The sequence below is a fragment of the Telopea speciosissima genome, chromosome 3, assembly GCF_018873765.1.
Source record: "Telopea speciosissima isolate NSW1024214 ecotype Mountain lineage chromosome 3, Tspe_v1, whole genome shotgun sequence".
NCBI lineage: Eukaryota > Viridiplantae > Streptophyta > Magnoliopsida > Proteales > Proteaceae > Telopea > Telopea speciosissima.
Window position 1 is genome coordinate 44627076 of NC_057918.1, and position 18634 is coordinate 44645709.

The 18634-nt window shown below is 39.8% G+C and overlaps 1 protein-coding gene across 1 annotated transcript; it reads right to left on the minus strand.

The window, feature by feature from the left end:
* Positions 1 to 7536: 7536 nt before the first annotated feature.
* On the minus strand, positions 7537 to 10040 carry LOC122655213 (glucan endo-1,3-beta-glucosidase 8-like). The gene is made up of 3 exons (XM_043849426.1): positions 9926 to 10040; positions 9719 to 9792; positions 7537 to 7806 (listed from the first exon to the last, which is right to left on the minus strand). The coding sequence occupies exons 1-3, from the start codon at positions 10038 to 10040 to the stop codon at positions 7537 to 7539; spliced, it is 459 nt and encodes a 152-aa protein (XP_043705361.1).
* Between the last annotated feature and the right edge of the window lie 8594 nt (positions 10041 to 18634).

Genomic DNA, 18634 nt, shown 5'->3' on the forward strand with positions numbered 1-18634 from the left:
TGGGATCTTGGGGTTCATGGTCTTCATACGAGCCATTGAGGCGAACCCATCAAAACAAAAGTGATACAAGATATGGCATCACCTAGAATGGTGAGAGAAGTACAAAGGCTGAACGATAGAGTGGCAGCACTAACCCGATTTATGTCTTGAGTTGGACACAGGTGCCTTCCATTCTTCAGAACTTTAAAAAATATAAGGAGCCCCAAAGACTTACCTGGACTAAAGAGTGCCAATAGGCTTTTAAAGTGTTAAAGGCTTATCCGTTGTTGGTTTGGCCTGTGCCGAATGATGAGCTGTTGGTTTACTTAGCCTCATCCCCAATCGCAGTTAGTGTTGTTCTGCTAAGAGAAGATAACAAACAACATAAGACGATCTACTATGTTTGCCATGTACTGTTTGATGTTGAGATTAGATACCGAAGAATAGAGAAGTTGGTGTATGCCCGCCTTTATAATCGCAGCCAGAAAGTTGAGATCCTATTTCTAGGCTTATGTTATCGTGGTTCTGACCGACCAACCCCTGAAAAAGTTACTGCACAAGCCTGACATATCAGGTTGGCTTGTTACTTGGGCGGTCAAGATAAGTGAATACGACATAGACTACAAGCCCCAAACAGCCATTAAGGGTCAGGCACTCGTAGATTTCATAGTCAAGTGTACATACTTCGAGAGTGAACCAGAGGAAGAAGCCGAACCTGAGGGTCGTGATCAGACCCCATGGACAATGTTCATAGATGGGTCGAGCAGCTCAGTAGTAGGCAGAGCCAGTATTATGCTGACCAGACCTAAAGGTTTCAAAATACAATACACGATAATGTTCAACTTCTCAGCCTCAAATAACTAGGCCGAGTATGAGGCCCTACTGGCTGAACTCAAAGCTGCTCAAGCCATTCAGGTCGAGTGATTGGTGGCCTATTGTGATTCATAGGCTCACAGCTCGTGGTCAAACAGGTGAACAGAGAGTATGAAGCAAAAGGCGAGTGAATGATAGAATATCTGAAAAAAGCCCAAGACATGATCTCCAAATTCATTGGTTTTAAGATTTAGAGAGTACCCCGAGTCAAAAACACAGTAGCCGACGTGTTATCAAGGCTTCCCACGGTCTACACTTGAGCCGTGCGGTGTATTGAGGTATTAGACGAGCCATCATACAAAAAAGAAGTAGTTTCTCACATCATGGAAGAGCCATGCTGGATGGACCCAATAGTCAGCTATTTAAAAAATGAGCTACTGCCACAAGACCGAGCCAAAGCGTGAAAGACTAAATGATGAGCCGCAAAGTATACGTTGATCGATGGTGTCCTTTGCAAAAGGTCAACATCTTTCCCTTTGTTAAAATGCCTTGGGCACTGTCATATAAGATACTTCGCCAAGGGTTTTATTGGCCAAAGTGCAAGGGGACGCGATGAAGTACGTCAAGACATGTTAACAGTGTCAGCTGTTTGCCACTGTGCCACATCAACTAGTGATCCATCTTAGCTTAGTGTTCAACCCTATAACCTTTGCCATGTGGGGGAGGGACATCCTTGGGGACTTCCAACCTCAGAAAACAGAAAGTTTATAGTGGTCGCCATTGATTACTTCACAAAGTGGGCCAAGCCGAGTCGCTAGCCAAGATTACTAAGAAGCAAATGGAAAAATTCTTCAGGCACAAGGTCATCTATAGGCTCATTGCCTCCTATCCTTGTCACCAAAAATGGGAAGCAATTCGACAACCTAGCCTTCTGCGAGTTCTATATGTAGTACCGCATAGAGTTTTGACCCATCTCAGTGGCATACCCACAGGCTAACTGTCAAGTCGAGGTCACTAATCGAACGCTATTGGACGGGATAAAGAAGAGACTCACAGAGGCTAAGGGAAAGAGGATGGACAAGATACTAAATGTCCTATGAGCGTAAATGATGCATTTTGGACACCAATAGGAGAAAGTCCATTCCTCCTAGCGTACAGAACAGAAGCATTAGCCCCGGTCAAAGTGGTCACGTCATCTCATAGAGTGCTCGCTTTTAACGAAAGGATGTACGAAGATGGTCTCCGTGCGGATCTAAACTTCCTCAAAAAATTCAAAGCAAGCCTTGTTGAGAAATGTGGCGTACCAACAAAGAACAACTCGGTACTACAATACAAAGGTGAAAAAGGTTGTTCCAGCTAGGAGACCTCGTCCTCTGAAAAGCTAGGGCAGCACAACTAAGGAACGAAAGAAAACTATCTCCAAACTAGAAAGGACCCTGAAACTCTAATAACCTGGCACTTATTGCTTGAAAATTCCAGGTATAAGAAGATACAATGACCCTAAAACTCTGACAACCTTTAAAAATTCTACCAATAAGTGCCTCTTGAACCAACAAACATAGCAGTTTCAAGCTATTACCATTCTGTTCTTAACTTTTCAAAAATTTTTGCAATCTCTATAAAATAAATACAACTGATCGAAATTCACGACAAGATTCTCCTTAAGCTTGCCCAAATATTGACCTCCATGAGTCAGCACCAAAAGAACTCACTCAAAGTGAGACACCGAAAGATCGACCCCCAGGGGTTAACATTAAAATACCTCATCTAAAGTATAGCACCGAAAGATCGACCCTAAGGGTCGGCGTCAAAAGACCTCAACTAAAGTGAAGCACCAAATGTCACGCCCCTATCCCAATAAAGAATATGATAATACAATAGGGTGTGATTAGGATGACATGTGTCATCCCAATAAGCTACCAGGATCACAGATATAGTGTCCCAATACACAGCTAATAAACTAATATTAAAACATGATAATATCAGAGTACGGAGAAAGGAAATATAACATTTCTAGTTAATCAAAAATAAGTGAAAGCGTTAGCATTAACACTTACAATATGTTCAATCATCTAAATGATACATCATAGTTTAATAGTTATCCGGCTGACCATCATATGACTACTAAAAAAGAAATAATGTATTACAGACAATGTTTATAAATGGGCATAAAGCCCCAAAGAATCAAAAGGGAACAAGTCCCAAGTATCAATACGGCCCATAGGCACAATCATCATAAGGACATCCCTCGCCATGCTCCTCAGTCATAGGCTTAGGGCTCTCGCTGCCAATATCATCATACTCCGAAGCCTGAACCTCTAGTTCAGCAAGGTAAGCATCACCTGCAACAACATCTAAAAGAGTGTGCGCAAAGGGGGTTAGATCAACTGAGCCAGTGAGGGGATAAGGGATGCACAAACATACATAAACCACAGATAGTCCATGGTGCATGTAATTATTATCAAATTTTCACCTAACACCCAATTCTAAGTCAAGGCATATGCTACTGCAATAACTCGAGAGACACTGTGGGTCCTTCCTTTCTCACCATAGGAAAACCTCAGTTATTACTTTGGGGCCCGCACTAGCCGTAGCCTCATACCACCCAGAGGCAAACCTCGATAACCATTACTACCTCTGGCCTAGCCTCTCACACTCTCCACTGGCGGCAGGTTCTAGTTACCCAACACCTAAACCCCTATTTGTAAGGGTCATAGTATAGGGAACAAAACCTAACCACAGATATACTAAATGAATCCTATCATGTCGAGAGGTATTCTGGGTGTATCAACGTCCCATTCCATCTAACACTTGCGTACCAGCACAACACGGTGCATACATTTCAATATGACATGCAATAGAAGTTCATGTAATCATGAGGTTTCGATACTAGTACTTGCCGGCACCGAAACCCAAATACAATCCACCACATCAACCCATCAATTAATAAGATAAAATGCAAATATGCAATCATGCTCATAATGATGCAAGTAACAAGATACATGTATAAATATTAATAAGTAAACCCAAACAGTCACCTAAACCCACTCACTAAATATTCGTGTATAATTGTGTCTAGTGTAGGTTACTTTAGTATGCATTCCCCCATACTATTTTGGCAGCCTAGGGATGTGTGAACAAGGTGTTAAAAGGTATAGGTGGGTCCTATCAAGGGTCCCCTAGGTTTACTATTCAGTTCGGCAAAACAGAGCACAAACGGATTAAGAGAAGTAGAAGCTTCAACATTTGGGACGTAACTTTGAATGGAGGCAGGACCCTAGGTTTGTCCATGAATCCATCTAGGCCATTTGTTCAATAATAACCCATTTATATGGAATGGATTTTCGAACAGAGACTTGATGCTTGGGTACGGTCGTAAATCCATTCGAGGCAGAATATGTGCTCCTTAAACCCTCGATTTCCAACTTAGTTCCTTGTATATTTAAAGGTAATAGGGCTTAGGGAAGATTGTTCAAGGTCCCTTAAGATCACTATGACGTAGCCTAAGCTTGGTCTTAGGGATTTAGAAGTTGGGATCCTCCAAGGATCGGTTGAATAGGGTTAGGTCAAGAGGTATTAGGATAGCATTTAATGTTGTTTAAAAAGGCCGTTCAATGCTTAAGATGGTTGTCCATTGGTACATTAACTCTCACTTGAGTTGAGGTAGGAGTCCATTTAATCTTGAGTTCCAAGATGGAACCCTAAGCTAGGACCGAACTCCGTAGAGGTTCATTAGTTCTAAAGAGGAGAGATGAGAGGAACATGGAAGTAAGGAGCCTTACCTTGCAAGGATGAACCCACAAGAGACCCTCCAAGTGGCAACTCCTCTTTCCCCCTTTCTTCTTTTCTCCTTCTCTTCTTCTCTCACTCTCTTAATTTTCACGATTTGGTTGTTGTAGGTAGTAAATGAGACAATGAATGGCTAAGTAATGTATTTATAGTAAGTTATCCCCTTAGGTGTTGTTTGGATTGGTCTTTAAATGAAAAACACATTGTAACTACATTGTAAGGGTTGTGGGCCCACACACATGGCCCATCAATGTAAGTGAAGGTCAAGGGTGGGGTCCACCATGTCTAGGAACTTAGCCATGGTGTCCGGGACACGGGCACGTGGGTCCCACACAAGAAAACATACACAAGGCATACAACAGCACGAACGGATATTTGAATGTAACCTACTCTTGTGAGTCCGTCCGTAAATCCGTTCCAGCCAAAAGGGCTGAAACAGCAAAAGAAAAGGTCTCGGGCCTTGGCCCACACTTCAAGGACTTAAAGGGGAGGGCAGCAAGCATAACAAGAGGTTAGTAACTTATCCCTTGTCCATCACGGTGTGTCCTCCGTGATCCCGAAGAGTTTCCCAACTGCAATACCGACCTCATCAGTTAGTGAAGTGTCTAAATGGGGCGACACGGGGTATTTCTTCCGGTACTCCTCCCTCATAGGGCTTGTACTAAGAGGATGGTCGAAGAAATTGCCATCAACGAATTTTCCCCACTCTCAGTTGAGGAACCTTTTTTTGATGGTCAAACCTGTGTCAAAGTCAATGATCTTGTAGCTGGGCTTGAGCATCATTGTGAATAACTCATCGGCATACATGGCAGCACCATCTACATGTCACAAGGATAATTAATAAAATATTAGGATCTCGGGTGTGGGTATAACACCAAAAGACCAACCTTCAAGGGTCGACACCAAAAACTCTAATTTCAAAGAAAGCATGAAAGTAAACAAGAGGCAAACTTCAATATTGTGAAGGGAAAAACTATTCATCAAATTAATGCGCCAAATGCGGTTACATTTAAAAAAAAAGGAATAAATACATCAATCACTCCTTGGCATCTCCACCATTACCACTTCCTTGTTCAGGAGATTGAGGACCGGCTTGCTTCTCGATAGTAGCTTGGGCGTTTGCAAGGTCGAATGCAGAGAAGTCAAAGTCTGGCTTTGTCTCCCAAACAAAGTCGCGGCACTCCCGTGCACCAAGTATGTAGGCATCTACGTGGAATGCAGCCACATCCTTATCAAAGGCAGGAGAACTCTTATACTCCTCCAGTGCTCGAGCCACTACTATAGCTTGTTGCTCCTCGGCCGACTTCAGATCAGCCTCCAGTTTGGCCACATGTTGGTCAGCAACTCCTCTGGCCTCCTGCTTGGCCTTCAACACGCCTTCACATTTAGCAACTCGAGTTCGAGTAGAGCTCAAGTCACCATTGAGCGAGTTGATTATGCCTAGAAGAGACTTCTCCCTAGCAGCCCAGCTGGCTTCCTTGGCTTGATGATGATCCATAGCTGCAACAATCTGAGCCTCAAGGACAGTCACGCGACTCTTTGCTTCAATAAGAGAAGCTGCGATCTTATCCCGTTCGGCATTTGTAGCTTTGAGCTTCTCATTGATGGCTTCTAGCTGGTCACCCTTCTTCGAGAGCAAGACGACCCAGTCGTAAGCCTTCTCCATGAATGCGATTTGCTGTGTAAAAAAACAAAATGAAAAAGTAGTTCAAAAGTCAGTCACTAACACGAAAGACTAAGGGTGCGTTTGGTAACGTTCAGAACAGTGTTCTGAACAGTTCTTTTGTTCAAAAAGAACAAAAAAACATGAAAAAGTGTTTGGTTTTGCGGTTCATTTTTTCGTTCTTTTAGAACGAACCGGAGATCTTGAGCACCAAAAGAACGTTCTTTACAGACCGTCTCAGAGACGGTCTGCAAAGAACAAAGAACAAGACGCAACGAACAAAGTCACAAATCACGGGTTTTTTTGGAGAAAAAACACAACTCTCACATCTCTCTTGCTCTCTCTTCCTCTCTATCTCTGCATGAAGATAGCATTGTTTCCCTCTCCATGTTTCTCTCTCTCTCTCGCACTCTCTGCACTTCTCTCTCGCTCTTTCCCTTTCTCTGTCTCACTCTCTCCTTCTCATATACTCTCTCTGTGTCATTGTTTTGGTTCATTTTCTCTCTCTGTCTCTCTCTCTCTCCCTCTCATACTCTCCCTCTCACCGTCTCTGTGTGGAGATTATGGAAGACTGATCCAATTTTTTTTTGATTTTGTCTCAGGAAGTGGATCTACACCCTACAATCGAAAACAATAGACGGATCAGCACCCCTTTGCTTCCCATTTGGTCTCAGGTAATTTTATATCTTAGATCTAGTGTAGTCTACTTTTATTTTCTTTTAAATTTTTTTTCCTGCTGTAACGGATCAGCACCCCTTTGCTTCCCCTTTGCTTCCCATTTTGATTCATTACAATATGGATGACAAATAAAAATGGTTTTGATTTTACAAGTTGGTATGCCTCTAGATGATTCCATGGTAAATTTTGTGAAGTTGGAGTTTTCTGGTTTACTCTCTTCCGTCTTTGATTAGTAAATTCAAGGTGCAGGAATTGCTTGCACTATAGCTTTTCATGGGGAATAGTTTTGCAGACTGAATCATAAGTTGGGACAGTTGGTTGAATAGTTTTGCCACTCATCTTTTGACTTGCATTTTTATTATTTTTGTTATTAATTTGTTAGGATTTCTTTTTCCATTTTTATTGCTATTATTTCTGCTACTGTATTTTTTACAACATGTTCCAAAGACCTGGAGAAATAACATTAAATAAGAAACTATCATTATAACTCCTACAATTGATTCATAATATCATTTATATCAATTCCAGAATTGGTAATTGTCCTGAACATCCTGAACTGTCTAGGAAGCATGTGATGCAGTCATTGCTATTGGATATTTTCTGTCCACAATGGACTAGTTTCCATTGTCTGACCCCTCAAAGAAAGCATAGTCCACAGGGAAGTATTCATTGTCATAGAGGCTAAGGAATGGGTAGATATTAACAGTGAAAGGGGCATCATTCTCATTGAGGTACTGAACTATTTCAATTGTAAGTTCACGTATGTCTGACTTGAAGTCACCAGCAGAAGGGACTGGCTTTGAAACAGGGGAATTGTAGATATTAGCATTGAATGGAACAGTTGCTTTGATACGGTTTCCAAGCCCAACCTCATTTAAGGCTTTCTGAACATTTTGCAAGGCAGGCAGGGTGACTAGTGAGAAGGTGCCATTGTATGTCTGGAGGAAGGGTTCATTGCCCACAGCAACATACTTGCAAATTTTAATGGTTTTTGTTGAAAACAAAGAAACCCATCAAGTAGAAAAGGAAAAGGACAAGAAGCTCAAGATAGAATGGATTAAAACGAAGAAGAAGAAGTAGAAAGAAAAAAAAAACAGTCTCAAAGAACAATACAGAGAAGGAAGCAACAATATAAAGAGGTAGCAATGGGCTTTTATGCACCACAAGCTACCAAGTGCACTAGGCACTTGTTCACTAAGCAGGGGTTGTTAGTAGGCCAATCCATGGAGTATTTCAGCCTTGAATTTGTGTTAAAACTAGTAAGCTCACATAGGGCTATTCAAAGCGGACAGAAGTTATATAACAAGAAACTCTCAGAAGTCTTAACTATCCCCACTACATAATTTTGGACTTATTAGCGATTACTCCTTGCTTGGCTAGATCATTGGCTATCTCATTTGCTGACTTTGGCTTCTACTGGAATGAGGTATGAGGTATTCTCTTAGGAAGCAATGTGAATGATGAAACAAATAAGGTGGGTATAAACACCAAGGCTAACTAGAGGCTTTCCTCATCCAACCAGTGACTATAGCTGAATCATCTTCCCAAGGGGAGTTCACCTTTACTTGGAGGAGGAGATTGGCGAACTCAATAGCGGATGAGCTTGCTTGTAGCTTCTATTTTTTTGGGGGGGGGGGGGTGTTGCTGGTCAGGCACTCATTGAATCCGGGGTCCTATCCTTTGATGTAATCTGTTTTTGTGTCAGATTTTACGCCTCCTGTTGTTGTTATACTCTTCCTTTCTCCTTGTTCTGTTTTTTTTTTTGCCAGTTTTACTTTATGTTCTCTTTCTTAACCAACCCATCTATCATGTATTGTTTTTTAAAACATGAACATGGTTCATATTCTTTGTACTTCGTTTGAGTGTTCGGTACATAGCATGATTCAAAGAAATAAGAATTAATAACCAGATTTGGATTAGTAGGTGGTCTTAAAATTTTTTCTTCTTCTTTTTATGGGTACATGGTAATTATGATGTTTGATCCTAGAAACCTAGATATATCTCCTCGATATATTTGAAAGTTCAGTTCTCTTTCCCTTTCTAATCATTGTTTTGTTTTATAAACAATTAATCATGAAAGTTGCAAGTCACACTGCTTAATGCTCCAATTAAACTTGAAACTCATCATCACATCTATATATTAAAGAACTACCACCACACATCTCCACTACTACTTACTTCTTCATATTTGATCAGTAGTACTACTACTACTTTACCATATTATTCCCAACATTCTCTCTTTCCCATATTATTCTCAACATTCACATTTCACAAATCACATGCATTCACTGACACATTCCCACTCATTACTCCCACATGCACATATCCATGCATGCAATCCTATTAATTTTTCCAAATTACACTCCCTCTTTTTTACTTTTACCAATATTTATTCTTTCTCTCTCTCTCTCTCTCTCTCTCTCTCTAGTCTCTCTCTCTCTCTCTCTCTCTCTCTCATTTAGAAACACTCACATATACTACTATTACAACTCCATCGATCATGGATGGAAAAGAGGGAGAATATATATATATATGGGAAATGAAAAAGAAAAAAGAAATGATAGGGCTGTCTTGTGTTTACAACTAATAATCCAATATATCCATGTATTCATCATAACATACCCATCTGATGCTTGTTTTAAGCTTCTGATTGGCTGGGTGTGCATTAGGAGCAGAATCGTAGATCCATACTCAAATCACCTTTATCATTATCCCATCCTCGTGTAATGGAAAACCCAAACTACAGCATAAGTTCCTTCTTTATCAATAAGAAAATTGTGGTTCCTTCTCTATTACCAACCAACAGTTGCAAGTCACACTGCTTAATGCTCCAATTATCTCTGTAACTGTAATCCAATTGAACTGAAAACCTATATTAAATCAAACCACTTTATTGAACAAAGAAGGAGTCAGCGAATCCTTCATTAGTCATTAAAGTAACCCTAGATTTCAACCATGAGGTCCAAACTCCAAAGTCCAAACCCTCTTAATCTCTTATCTTACCTCCACACTTCTGTGTCACAACTTTGAGCTCTGTCTCTGTCTTCAACTCACAGACCCAAATCCACCAAATCTCAGTCCTCTCTTCTTTCTCTTTTACAGAGTCTCTGGTTTGCATATCTGTGACTGTTTTTTTAAGCTCTTAAATACATATTTCCAATTTCTTTCCCCTCTTTAATTGCATTTAATATATCTTTTTCCCCCCCTTGGGTAATTGGGATAGATTTGTCTTTAACAACTCATGACAGGAGAAACGGTTCCCTGCTGCATAGCAGTATCAAAGCTCAGCAATTCAGAGTTTATTCTTGAAAAACAAGCACATGGGTTCTTCTATGCAGTCCCTTTTATGGGCCTTACAGGGACTGAATTCTCATTGCTTTCCTTGTACAATTTGTGGGTCTTCTCTAATTTTTTTTGTTCTTACTTGAAGATTACCCATCGCTTACTTCAGTAATTTGTTCTATAATTTTTAGTACTTTTGTTCTTGGCCAAAAGGGCCAAATCTGTGTGGTTAATACCTATATGTAGCCTTGAAAACAGCATGTTTGTATGGAATTGTTTGGGTCTTTTGGTTATGGTTGAGGAGTGGTTCTCTTTCAAGTGGACTAACCCTAGCTTTGCTCATTGTAATCAAGCCTCCTATTTCTCTCTTTTTTTTTTTTAATCAACATTCTTCAATTCTTTGGTAATGAATATGACTATTTATTTTTTTGGGTAATAGACATTTTTATTTCATATTGTTTGTTACATAATGTATGTGTTATTATTCAGATATTATGGCTACTTCATCAAGGTCAAAAGGAAAATCAAAAGTTGGTCATGTATCTTGGTCCACTACTGAGGTTGCCTTACTAGTTCGGTTGATGGTAGATAATGTAAGGGCTGGCAACAAGAGTGGGGCAACCTTCAGCAAGAATGGGTAGGATGATATTCAGACCCGGTTGGAAACCACTCTTGGTAGGGTGTTCGATAGGGAACAGATAAGGAACAAGTTCAACAAGATGAGGATAGATTATGGAAGTTTCAAGTCATTACTTCAAACTACGGGATTTGAATGGAACTCAATCACCCAGACAGTTACTGTTGACGATGACAGTGTTTGGGATAAAGCTATAGCGGTAAATACTATACTAATATCTTCTTTGGTTTGATATAAACTATTATATTTAGTCTTATGTTGATTATGTAGTAAATATCTAATAATTTATTTGATATTGTATATAGCCAAATTCAGGATGGAAAAAATTTAGGCATCAAGGTTTGGCACATTGGTCTGAACTCCAAATTATATTTGGAGATTCTTATGCCCGTGGAGATGGTCATTTGGATAACACGCAAGACTGGGTGACAACTGAGATTGATGATCTAGATGTTGATGATGACATACCTACACCAACCCACACCACTTCAATGGGTCTAGATGACTTTGAAGTCAATGAGGTTGAGGAAGAGACTACAGTCCATAAACAAGATAGAACTCCAACAGCTAAACGGAAGCGAAGTATGAGCGGTAGTGTGACAACTGCTTTGGGATATGTTGGGAAGTTATGTCAGATAAAGATAGAGAAGGCAACTGCAAGTGTTGAGGCTACTTCTGAAGTTTCTGGCCATGGCACGTCAGTGACTCCTATCGATACAAGTGTTTTGGCATGTACACGTGTCCTTGATGAGATACCTGATATAAGTAAGGACATGTATCTGAAAGCCTTAAAACAAATTAGGGAGTCAGGACCGTGGAGGGAGTCATTCATTGGTTGTAGGCCTGACAGGAGGATGTGGCTGTTGGAGGAGTTATAGGGTGATGTTATTTAAATCTGTGTGGTTGTTTGAAACAATTTACTTATGTTATGTTTAATTTGGATGGTATGATGATACAATCTTGTATTTTTTTAAATTCTGTGTGGTGGTCTGAAACAATTTAGGTTGTGTTATGTTTAATTTGGATGGTATGATGATACAATCTTGTATTTTTTTTAGTTATGTTTGAAACAATTTACTTACTGTATTATGTTAAAAGTTTATTACTTGTTGTGTATATTTAGCAGTCATGACAACAATATACCAGTTCAGTAATGACTCTTCAAGTGATGAGGATGACTTGATAATGGTAGCTGCAACTTTAGTTGCCGCACAATCTCTATATACAAGAGAACCTTGTAGGGATGGTAGACATCCAGGATCAATTATGGTCCATGAAGTTTTGAGTGGTCATGCGGACCGTTGCTTTCAGAAGTTTAGCATGGAAAGACATGTCTTCCAAAATCTATGTACACTGATGATATCTAGGAAGTGGTTAAAAGACAGTCGATATTTAAGGGTGGATGAATAAATAGCCATGTTTATGATGATAGTAGGAAGGGGTTTCTCTAATCGGGATATTCAAGAGGAGTTTCAACATTCTGGAGAGACCATTAGCCGTACATTCAAGCGTGTTTTAATGGCTATGGGAAAATTGGCAAAAGAAATGACCACACCACCAGACATCCAGAAAATTCAGTTAGACATGCAATCAAAACCAAAATACTATCCTTTCTTTAAGGTAATATACAATCAATACAAGTATGAAAATTCAATTATTTAAATTTTTCTTATTTTAGTATGACAAGTTTATTTTATGAAATTTGTTTTTAGGATTGTATTGGAGCAATAGATGGTAGTCATATTAGTGCCATAGTGCCTCAACAAGATGCTACTCGCTACAGAAACCGAAAGGGCATTACCACACAAAACGTGATGTGTGTATGTTCTTTTGATATGCGATTCACGTATGTTTATGCGGGTTGGGAGGGCAGCGCTAATGATTGTCGTATATTTGAACGTGCAAGGAGAGATCCAACATTACAGTTCCCACATCCACCTGAAGGTAAAACCCATTTAATTCTACTGATATATGAAGTACTTTATTGGTAAAGTTGAGTTTTTCCTTACAATGGTTTGTATGTGTAGGAAAATATTATGTTGTAGACTTTGGGTATGCAAGTCAAGTTGGTTACTTGACTCCATTTCGAGGTGAGAGGTACCATATTCCAGACTACAAGAGAGCTGGGAGAAACCCAAAGACTGCTAAAGAGCTGTTCAACTACAGACATTTCTCACTTCGGAATGTAATTGAGCGTACATTTGGGGTTCTGAAAAATAGGTTTAGAATATTAAGACATATGACTAGTTACTCAATCAGAGATCAGACTTACATTGTGATGGCCTGTTGTGGGTTGCATAATTTTATTCGTGACGAACAAGAGGCAGACAAAATATTTACTGGTTTTAGTGCTGATGACAAAGTAGTCATAGATCCATTGAATCCTGTACACTTGCCTTATGATACATCTATGTCTACTCTCAATCAGAGAGAGAGTGCAAGAATCATGAATGGATTGCGGATAAACATTGCAAATGAATTGGCCATAAGTTGTAGGATGGCGCAACTTACATGAGTTTCTTTTGTATTTGTTTGACCAAACTAGATATTCAATCAGAGAGACAATGCAAGAATGTGATTTGAATGAGTTTCTTTTGTATATGTTTGACCAAATTATGGCTTGTTTATGTAACTTGTGTTGGATTTTATAGAGTGATAATTGCGGATGTGAATTTTTTCAATGGATAGAAGAAGGCATGACCTCATCTTCTAGCCAACAGACTAATGTATCAGTGGTTTGTCCCTCAGGCTCAACAGCTGTATCCGCTCCGTCTTCTTCGAAATTTCTGAAAGGTTATTGTAAGAGTGCAATTACATCCTCGGAGAATCATGCCAAGATGTTCAAAGACATCCTTAAAGGTCTTACCAAGTTAGACTTGAAGAAAGAAGAAAATTAAATCATGAGAGAGGTTGTCAAAGTTGTAATTTAATGACTTTAATTAACTATAAGTTGACATATTTTAATTATAGACATATTTTAAATTATGTTAAGTTTAGGAATTTATTAGATATTTTAATCTATGTTAAATAAGGAACTTATGAGAAAATTTTAATTTATGTTTGTAGAGAAACATGTATTTTGAGGTAAGGATGGCATTATTGTAATTAACATCAAAACTGTTCTGAACAGATTTTACCAAACACCATTTCCGTTCTGAACAGCGTTCTTGAGAACGTTACCAAATGGTTATTTTTGGTCTCAGAATGCCGTTCCAGACGAAGAACGCAAAAGAACGTTCTTAGTCAAGAACGGGCGTTCTTTGTTCAGACCATTACCAAACGCAACCTAAGTGTTATTACTCGGTTATGCCACTCACCCGACCAAGTGAAGTCCTTCCTCTCATAGTCAGTTCATCGCAGGACTTTGACTCTAGCAAGAACTTGTCCCGAGGAAGCCTTCTTGGGCTGACCAAAGAACCATTTGAATGTTGGCATCTACCACCTCCACACTATTACTAACCAACTGATCAATGATCGGCTTTGACGGTTGAATAGCGAGAGGAATGGCAGCACTCTTCCTCCTCTTGCTGTTGCGCTTGTCTTTTGGTCGGCACCTAGTGCTCGGTTCTATATCCTCAATGCACTTATCCCGCACCCTGTGTTGTACTTGACGAGCATCCTGGAGCATACCTTTGTCGAGTGGCACTACAGAGAAACAAAGTTGATTAGAAAACCCAGTCGTGTGGGGATACGATCCCCTTAGAGAAGATAACAAACGTATCGTATAAGGAAACAAGATCTCTCACCGATTAACAATATAGAAACTCCCATTAATGATGGACTCTCCAGCCAACACTCCCCTAATATGACTCTTACCATAATAAGCTCAACATGGAGCACAAGACTCACCGTCTCCTAGTGAGGCACAACCTCTACCTAATCTGGCATATAAATAGGAGGCTTAAGAATCAGGTAAAGGGATCTCACACTCATGTTTTCTTGATTTATCTACTGCTAAAGAGACTTGATTTAGGCATCGGAGAGTCCCTTGCCGGAGAAGACTGGCTCTCCCTTGCTTACTTGTCCTTCTTTGCAAGTTTCATCCCAGAGGAACCATCCGACGGTTTCTTGATGCAACACATGCTACTTCAATATACAAATAAAATCTAATACAATATGCCATATGATCAAGATGTGAAACACTAATCCATGGTAATTTTCCAATAAATAGTCAGTTTGATTTAAAAAATAAAAAGAAACAAAACCCTCCACATGGTTGTAAAAAGGCTAGACCAGACTAGCTTCTTTACATGAACTGAGTAGAAAATTTTTCCCATATAAACTTTTTTCGATAAGAAAAAAATAGTGAACTAAGCATATGGAATGTGTAGGGAAAATTTTCACATCATTACTCATTAAATGTAGATTTTACTACTTAAAAAAGAATTTAAAATGTCAAAAATCTTTACACGTAGAAAAACTTTAATTTTTTTAAAGGGAGAGGGATAGGCACGCCGTTGATATACCTAAGAACTAGTTATGCTAGTAGATTTCTAGCTGTCGGATTTTAGCTTCTTTAAACTTCGGATCTCATACCATTTAATATTCTAATTCACAGGCTCACATTTATTAGCCACTTCCAAATGATACATTCCATGTTGCCACGTACTCTATTTATGCGCGTCGGCATGACTCAACTCTGCTTTCCGCCTCTACGTACTTAGAGCTTCTACGCCTTCCGACCAAGAATTACCTTTGGCTGTGAGTAGTGATTCAACATGAGAGGTCAAGAGGGTAAATTTCCTTATACCCATGTCTAGGAACTTTGCTGCGGACTTCGGCTTTTTAAAACTACTCATTCATGTTTAAGAAACAATATAACATTTCCATTAAATACCAAAATAATTACTTACAACAAATATGAAGAAGATGAACAGTTACTCAGGCTTCACTGATCATATACTATACTCAAACTTCTAGTGGGAGTCGTCTTCTCTGGAACAGACCTCTGGCTTGAGACTATCACTCGAACATGACTCAAAATTGAAAAACACTTGGAGCTTCTTCGTTGATGGCAGAGATAGCTCTCAAAACTAACTCCACCCTCTCTCTAATATAATGCTTTAAGAGCTCGAATACCCAATTCCTTAATACTACTGATACATCTCCTTTTATAGACCAAGGCCGGACTTCAAACTAAAATTCAAACGAAATTAAAGAGACTCTCTTTTTCAAAAGCAAAGGAGATAGTGACGAATCTTTTCTCTGCTCTATCATGTGGGTCAACACGTAATAAAGTAATTTCATGCACAGTCTTCAATGCCTCGTACTCAGGTCGAACAGTTTTATTAGGAAGTTGGCATATAGTTGTGTTTGCCTTTATGGAAAATAAAGCTAAAGCTAGCTTTTCCAGCTGTGCTATACTACTTTTAATCACTTCCAAGCATGCTTCATCCTTCAAAAGATTTGTTTCCATCGCCTAAAGCATTTTTTCCCCTTCCAAAGCGAGATACAACTCAGGTTCCACTTCTATGAGTTTCTTTTTCATATGGACTATCACTCGAACATGAGTTAAAACTACCACACTGGTGAGACTAAAAACATTGTTGACTTGCTAGCTCGAAAGGTCCTATCCCTATCGTGTAGGATAGATTGGCCTACTTCCACTCCTTGGCTCCAAGCCTCCAAGAGACATGTCTCATTGATGCTATGAGTTTGCACGATCTTCTCAATAAATTTCTTTTTACCAAAAAAAAACAAAACCCTTACATCCTGTTGAGAAATGCATGCATCTTAAATATGAACTTGGATTAGTATTGAAAATTCCCAATCTCCAAGTAAAAATGTCATTGGACGATTTTTATTTTTTATTTTTTAATTTTTAACATTGATAAAAAAAAAAAGGGATCTGGATCATAAACTATGCAGCTGCCCTAACTGCCCTGCTGCGTAGACACAACAAGAAGCAAAATGACCACCTTACCCTTGCTCAATAGGAGACCCCAATTCAAAAAAGAAGATAGTTGGAATCCTTAATTCTATACCAAAAATAAAAAGACCATTAGAACCCTCAAGAATGTCAATTTAGGATTAGAACTGGTAATCGGAACCGATCCAGACTAACAGGAACCGGAACCAGACCACCTAATAGCTTATTGGGACAGATCTGGTCCTAGTGATATACTATTGGTCCGGGCCGATTCTGGTCCGGGTCTCACAACGGTTCTAGAACCAATAGCCCATTAAGGACGGAGTAGCACCGGAACTATTGGAACCGGATGATATGTAAGCAAATTGAATGGGAAATCAGATTTCTAAAACCGTAAGAGGCTTTAACCCTAACCTATTAATAATATTACATTGTTTGAGACTTTCAACTAGCGTTCTTTTGTTGCTCTTTAAGTCATAAGTATATGAGTTGAGTTTGAAATCAAAATTATGAACTCTTAAAGCTGTCTCTTTATTTATATATGTAGCAATGTCTTTCTTTGGGTTATATTAGATTATATCTATTGATACACTATAATTTATACTTCAAATCCTTACTATACACTTTGACTTCACACAATTCACGATAGATAGGAAGTTATGAGTGTGCGAAGAAACTCCCACGCCCATGATGGTTACGAAGTTGGACCCCACTACGGCAGTTACAAGGGAAGGTCCCACTTGCGCCAAGCATGGCGAAAATTCCTCAATTTGCGGAAGGAATCTTAACTGGAATGGAAGTACCCCAAAAACCGTGCACCAGAGGAGGAAAAAAGAGAACATAGAAGAATCACTCACGTAGGCATCCATTACTATAAATTAAGGGTCACACCCTCATGTAGAGAGAGACCATAATTCAATTCAGAAGATATTGTATTCAGAGGGTATTCCATAATGAATAAAGAGAATATTTTACTCCAGTGTCTTTTCTCTGTCATTCTCAATTTCTTTCAATTTTCTTTATTAGCTTAAGAGTTGTGTTTGTAGCAAGGATTTTCTCCAGCAGAAATTCTTGCACAACATTTGGCACCGTCTGTGGGAACCAAAGTAGAAAGACCTATGAAGATCCCACCATGACAAATACAAGAAACCAGTGAAGGATCACTCGATCCACCATCGCCACAGCTGCAACAATTCCTCCGTCGGGGCCTCCTACTACTGATCAGGGAGGAGTCTTGCCCCGTTCGACTGCTTCCCGATAAGAAGGCAAAAATCTTATTCCAGAAGATCAGCTGCCGCGCTAGGAAGAGTCTCAACCAAGACTCCCAAGGGACCCCCCACGTTACGTGATGGTGGAACAGTTCGATGCGATGCAGGCCTGCTGGGATGACAAAATAGAGCAGATGTTGGAGATGCAGTGTGGTCTCTTACAGGGGATTCCCATACCCCCTCCTCCGCCAAACGGGGAAAGATCTCGTTCACCGGAGTACAGCGAGAACCATAGCAACGCAAACAACACTCAACGAAGGAATAGAGAGGTACGAGGGAACACCAAGAATCAAGATTCACACATGACAAAGGTTGAGCAAGCCCTGAACGACAAAGTCTTGGAACTCCAAAACCAGATTCAAGAAGTTATAAGGGGAAAGAACCAAGCCCCGGTTCATAACTTTCACTTCACTATGGATTTAGCATTCATAGATGAAGTACGATTGGAGCCCCTCCCAAAAGGGTTTAAGATGCCAACTATAGAGCAATACGTAGGCACCACGGATCCAGAGGACCACTTGGAAACCTTCAAGTCCCTCCTATTCTTTCAAGGTGCTTCAGGCACTATAATGTGCAGAGCTTTCCCCTCCACCCTGAAGGGGGCGGCACGGCAGTGGTTCTCTTGGCTCCCTCCACTGTGTCTCTCCAATTTCACC

Excerpts from the sequence above, each read along its gene's own strand:
- LOC122655213 (XM_043849426.1), bottom strand. The coding sequence starts at position 10,040 with ATGCAAACCAGAGACTCTGTAAAAGAGAAAGAAGAGAGGACTGAGATT. Across the intron at positions 9,793-9,925 it reads TGTGACACAGAAGTGTGGAG|GTTTTCAGTTCAATTGGATT; the intron begins GTAAGATAAGAG and ends GATTTAATATAG. Across the intron at positions 7,807-9,718 it reads TGACTTGCAACTGTTGGTTG|AAAGCCTTAAATGAGGTTGG; the intron begins GTAATAGAGAAG and ends CAAAATGTTCAG.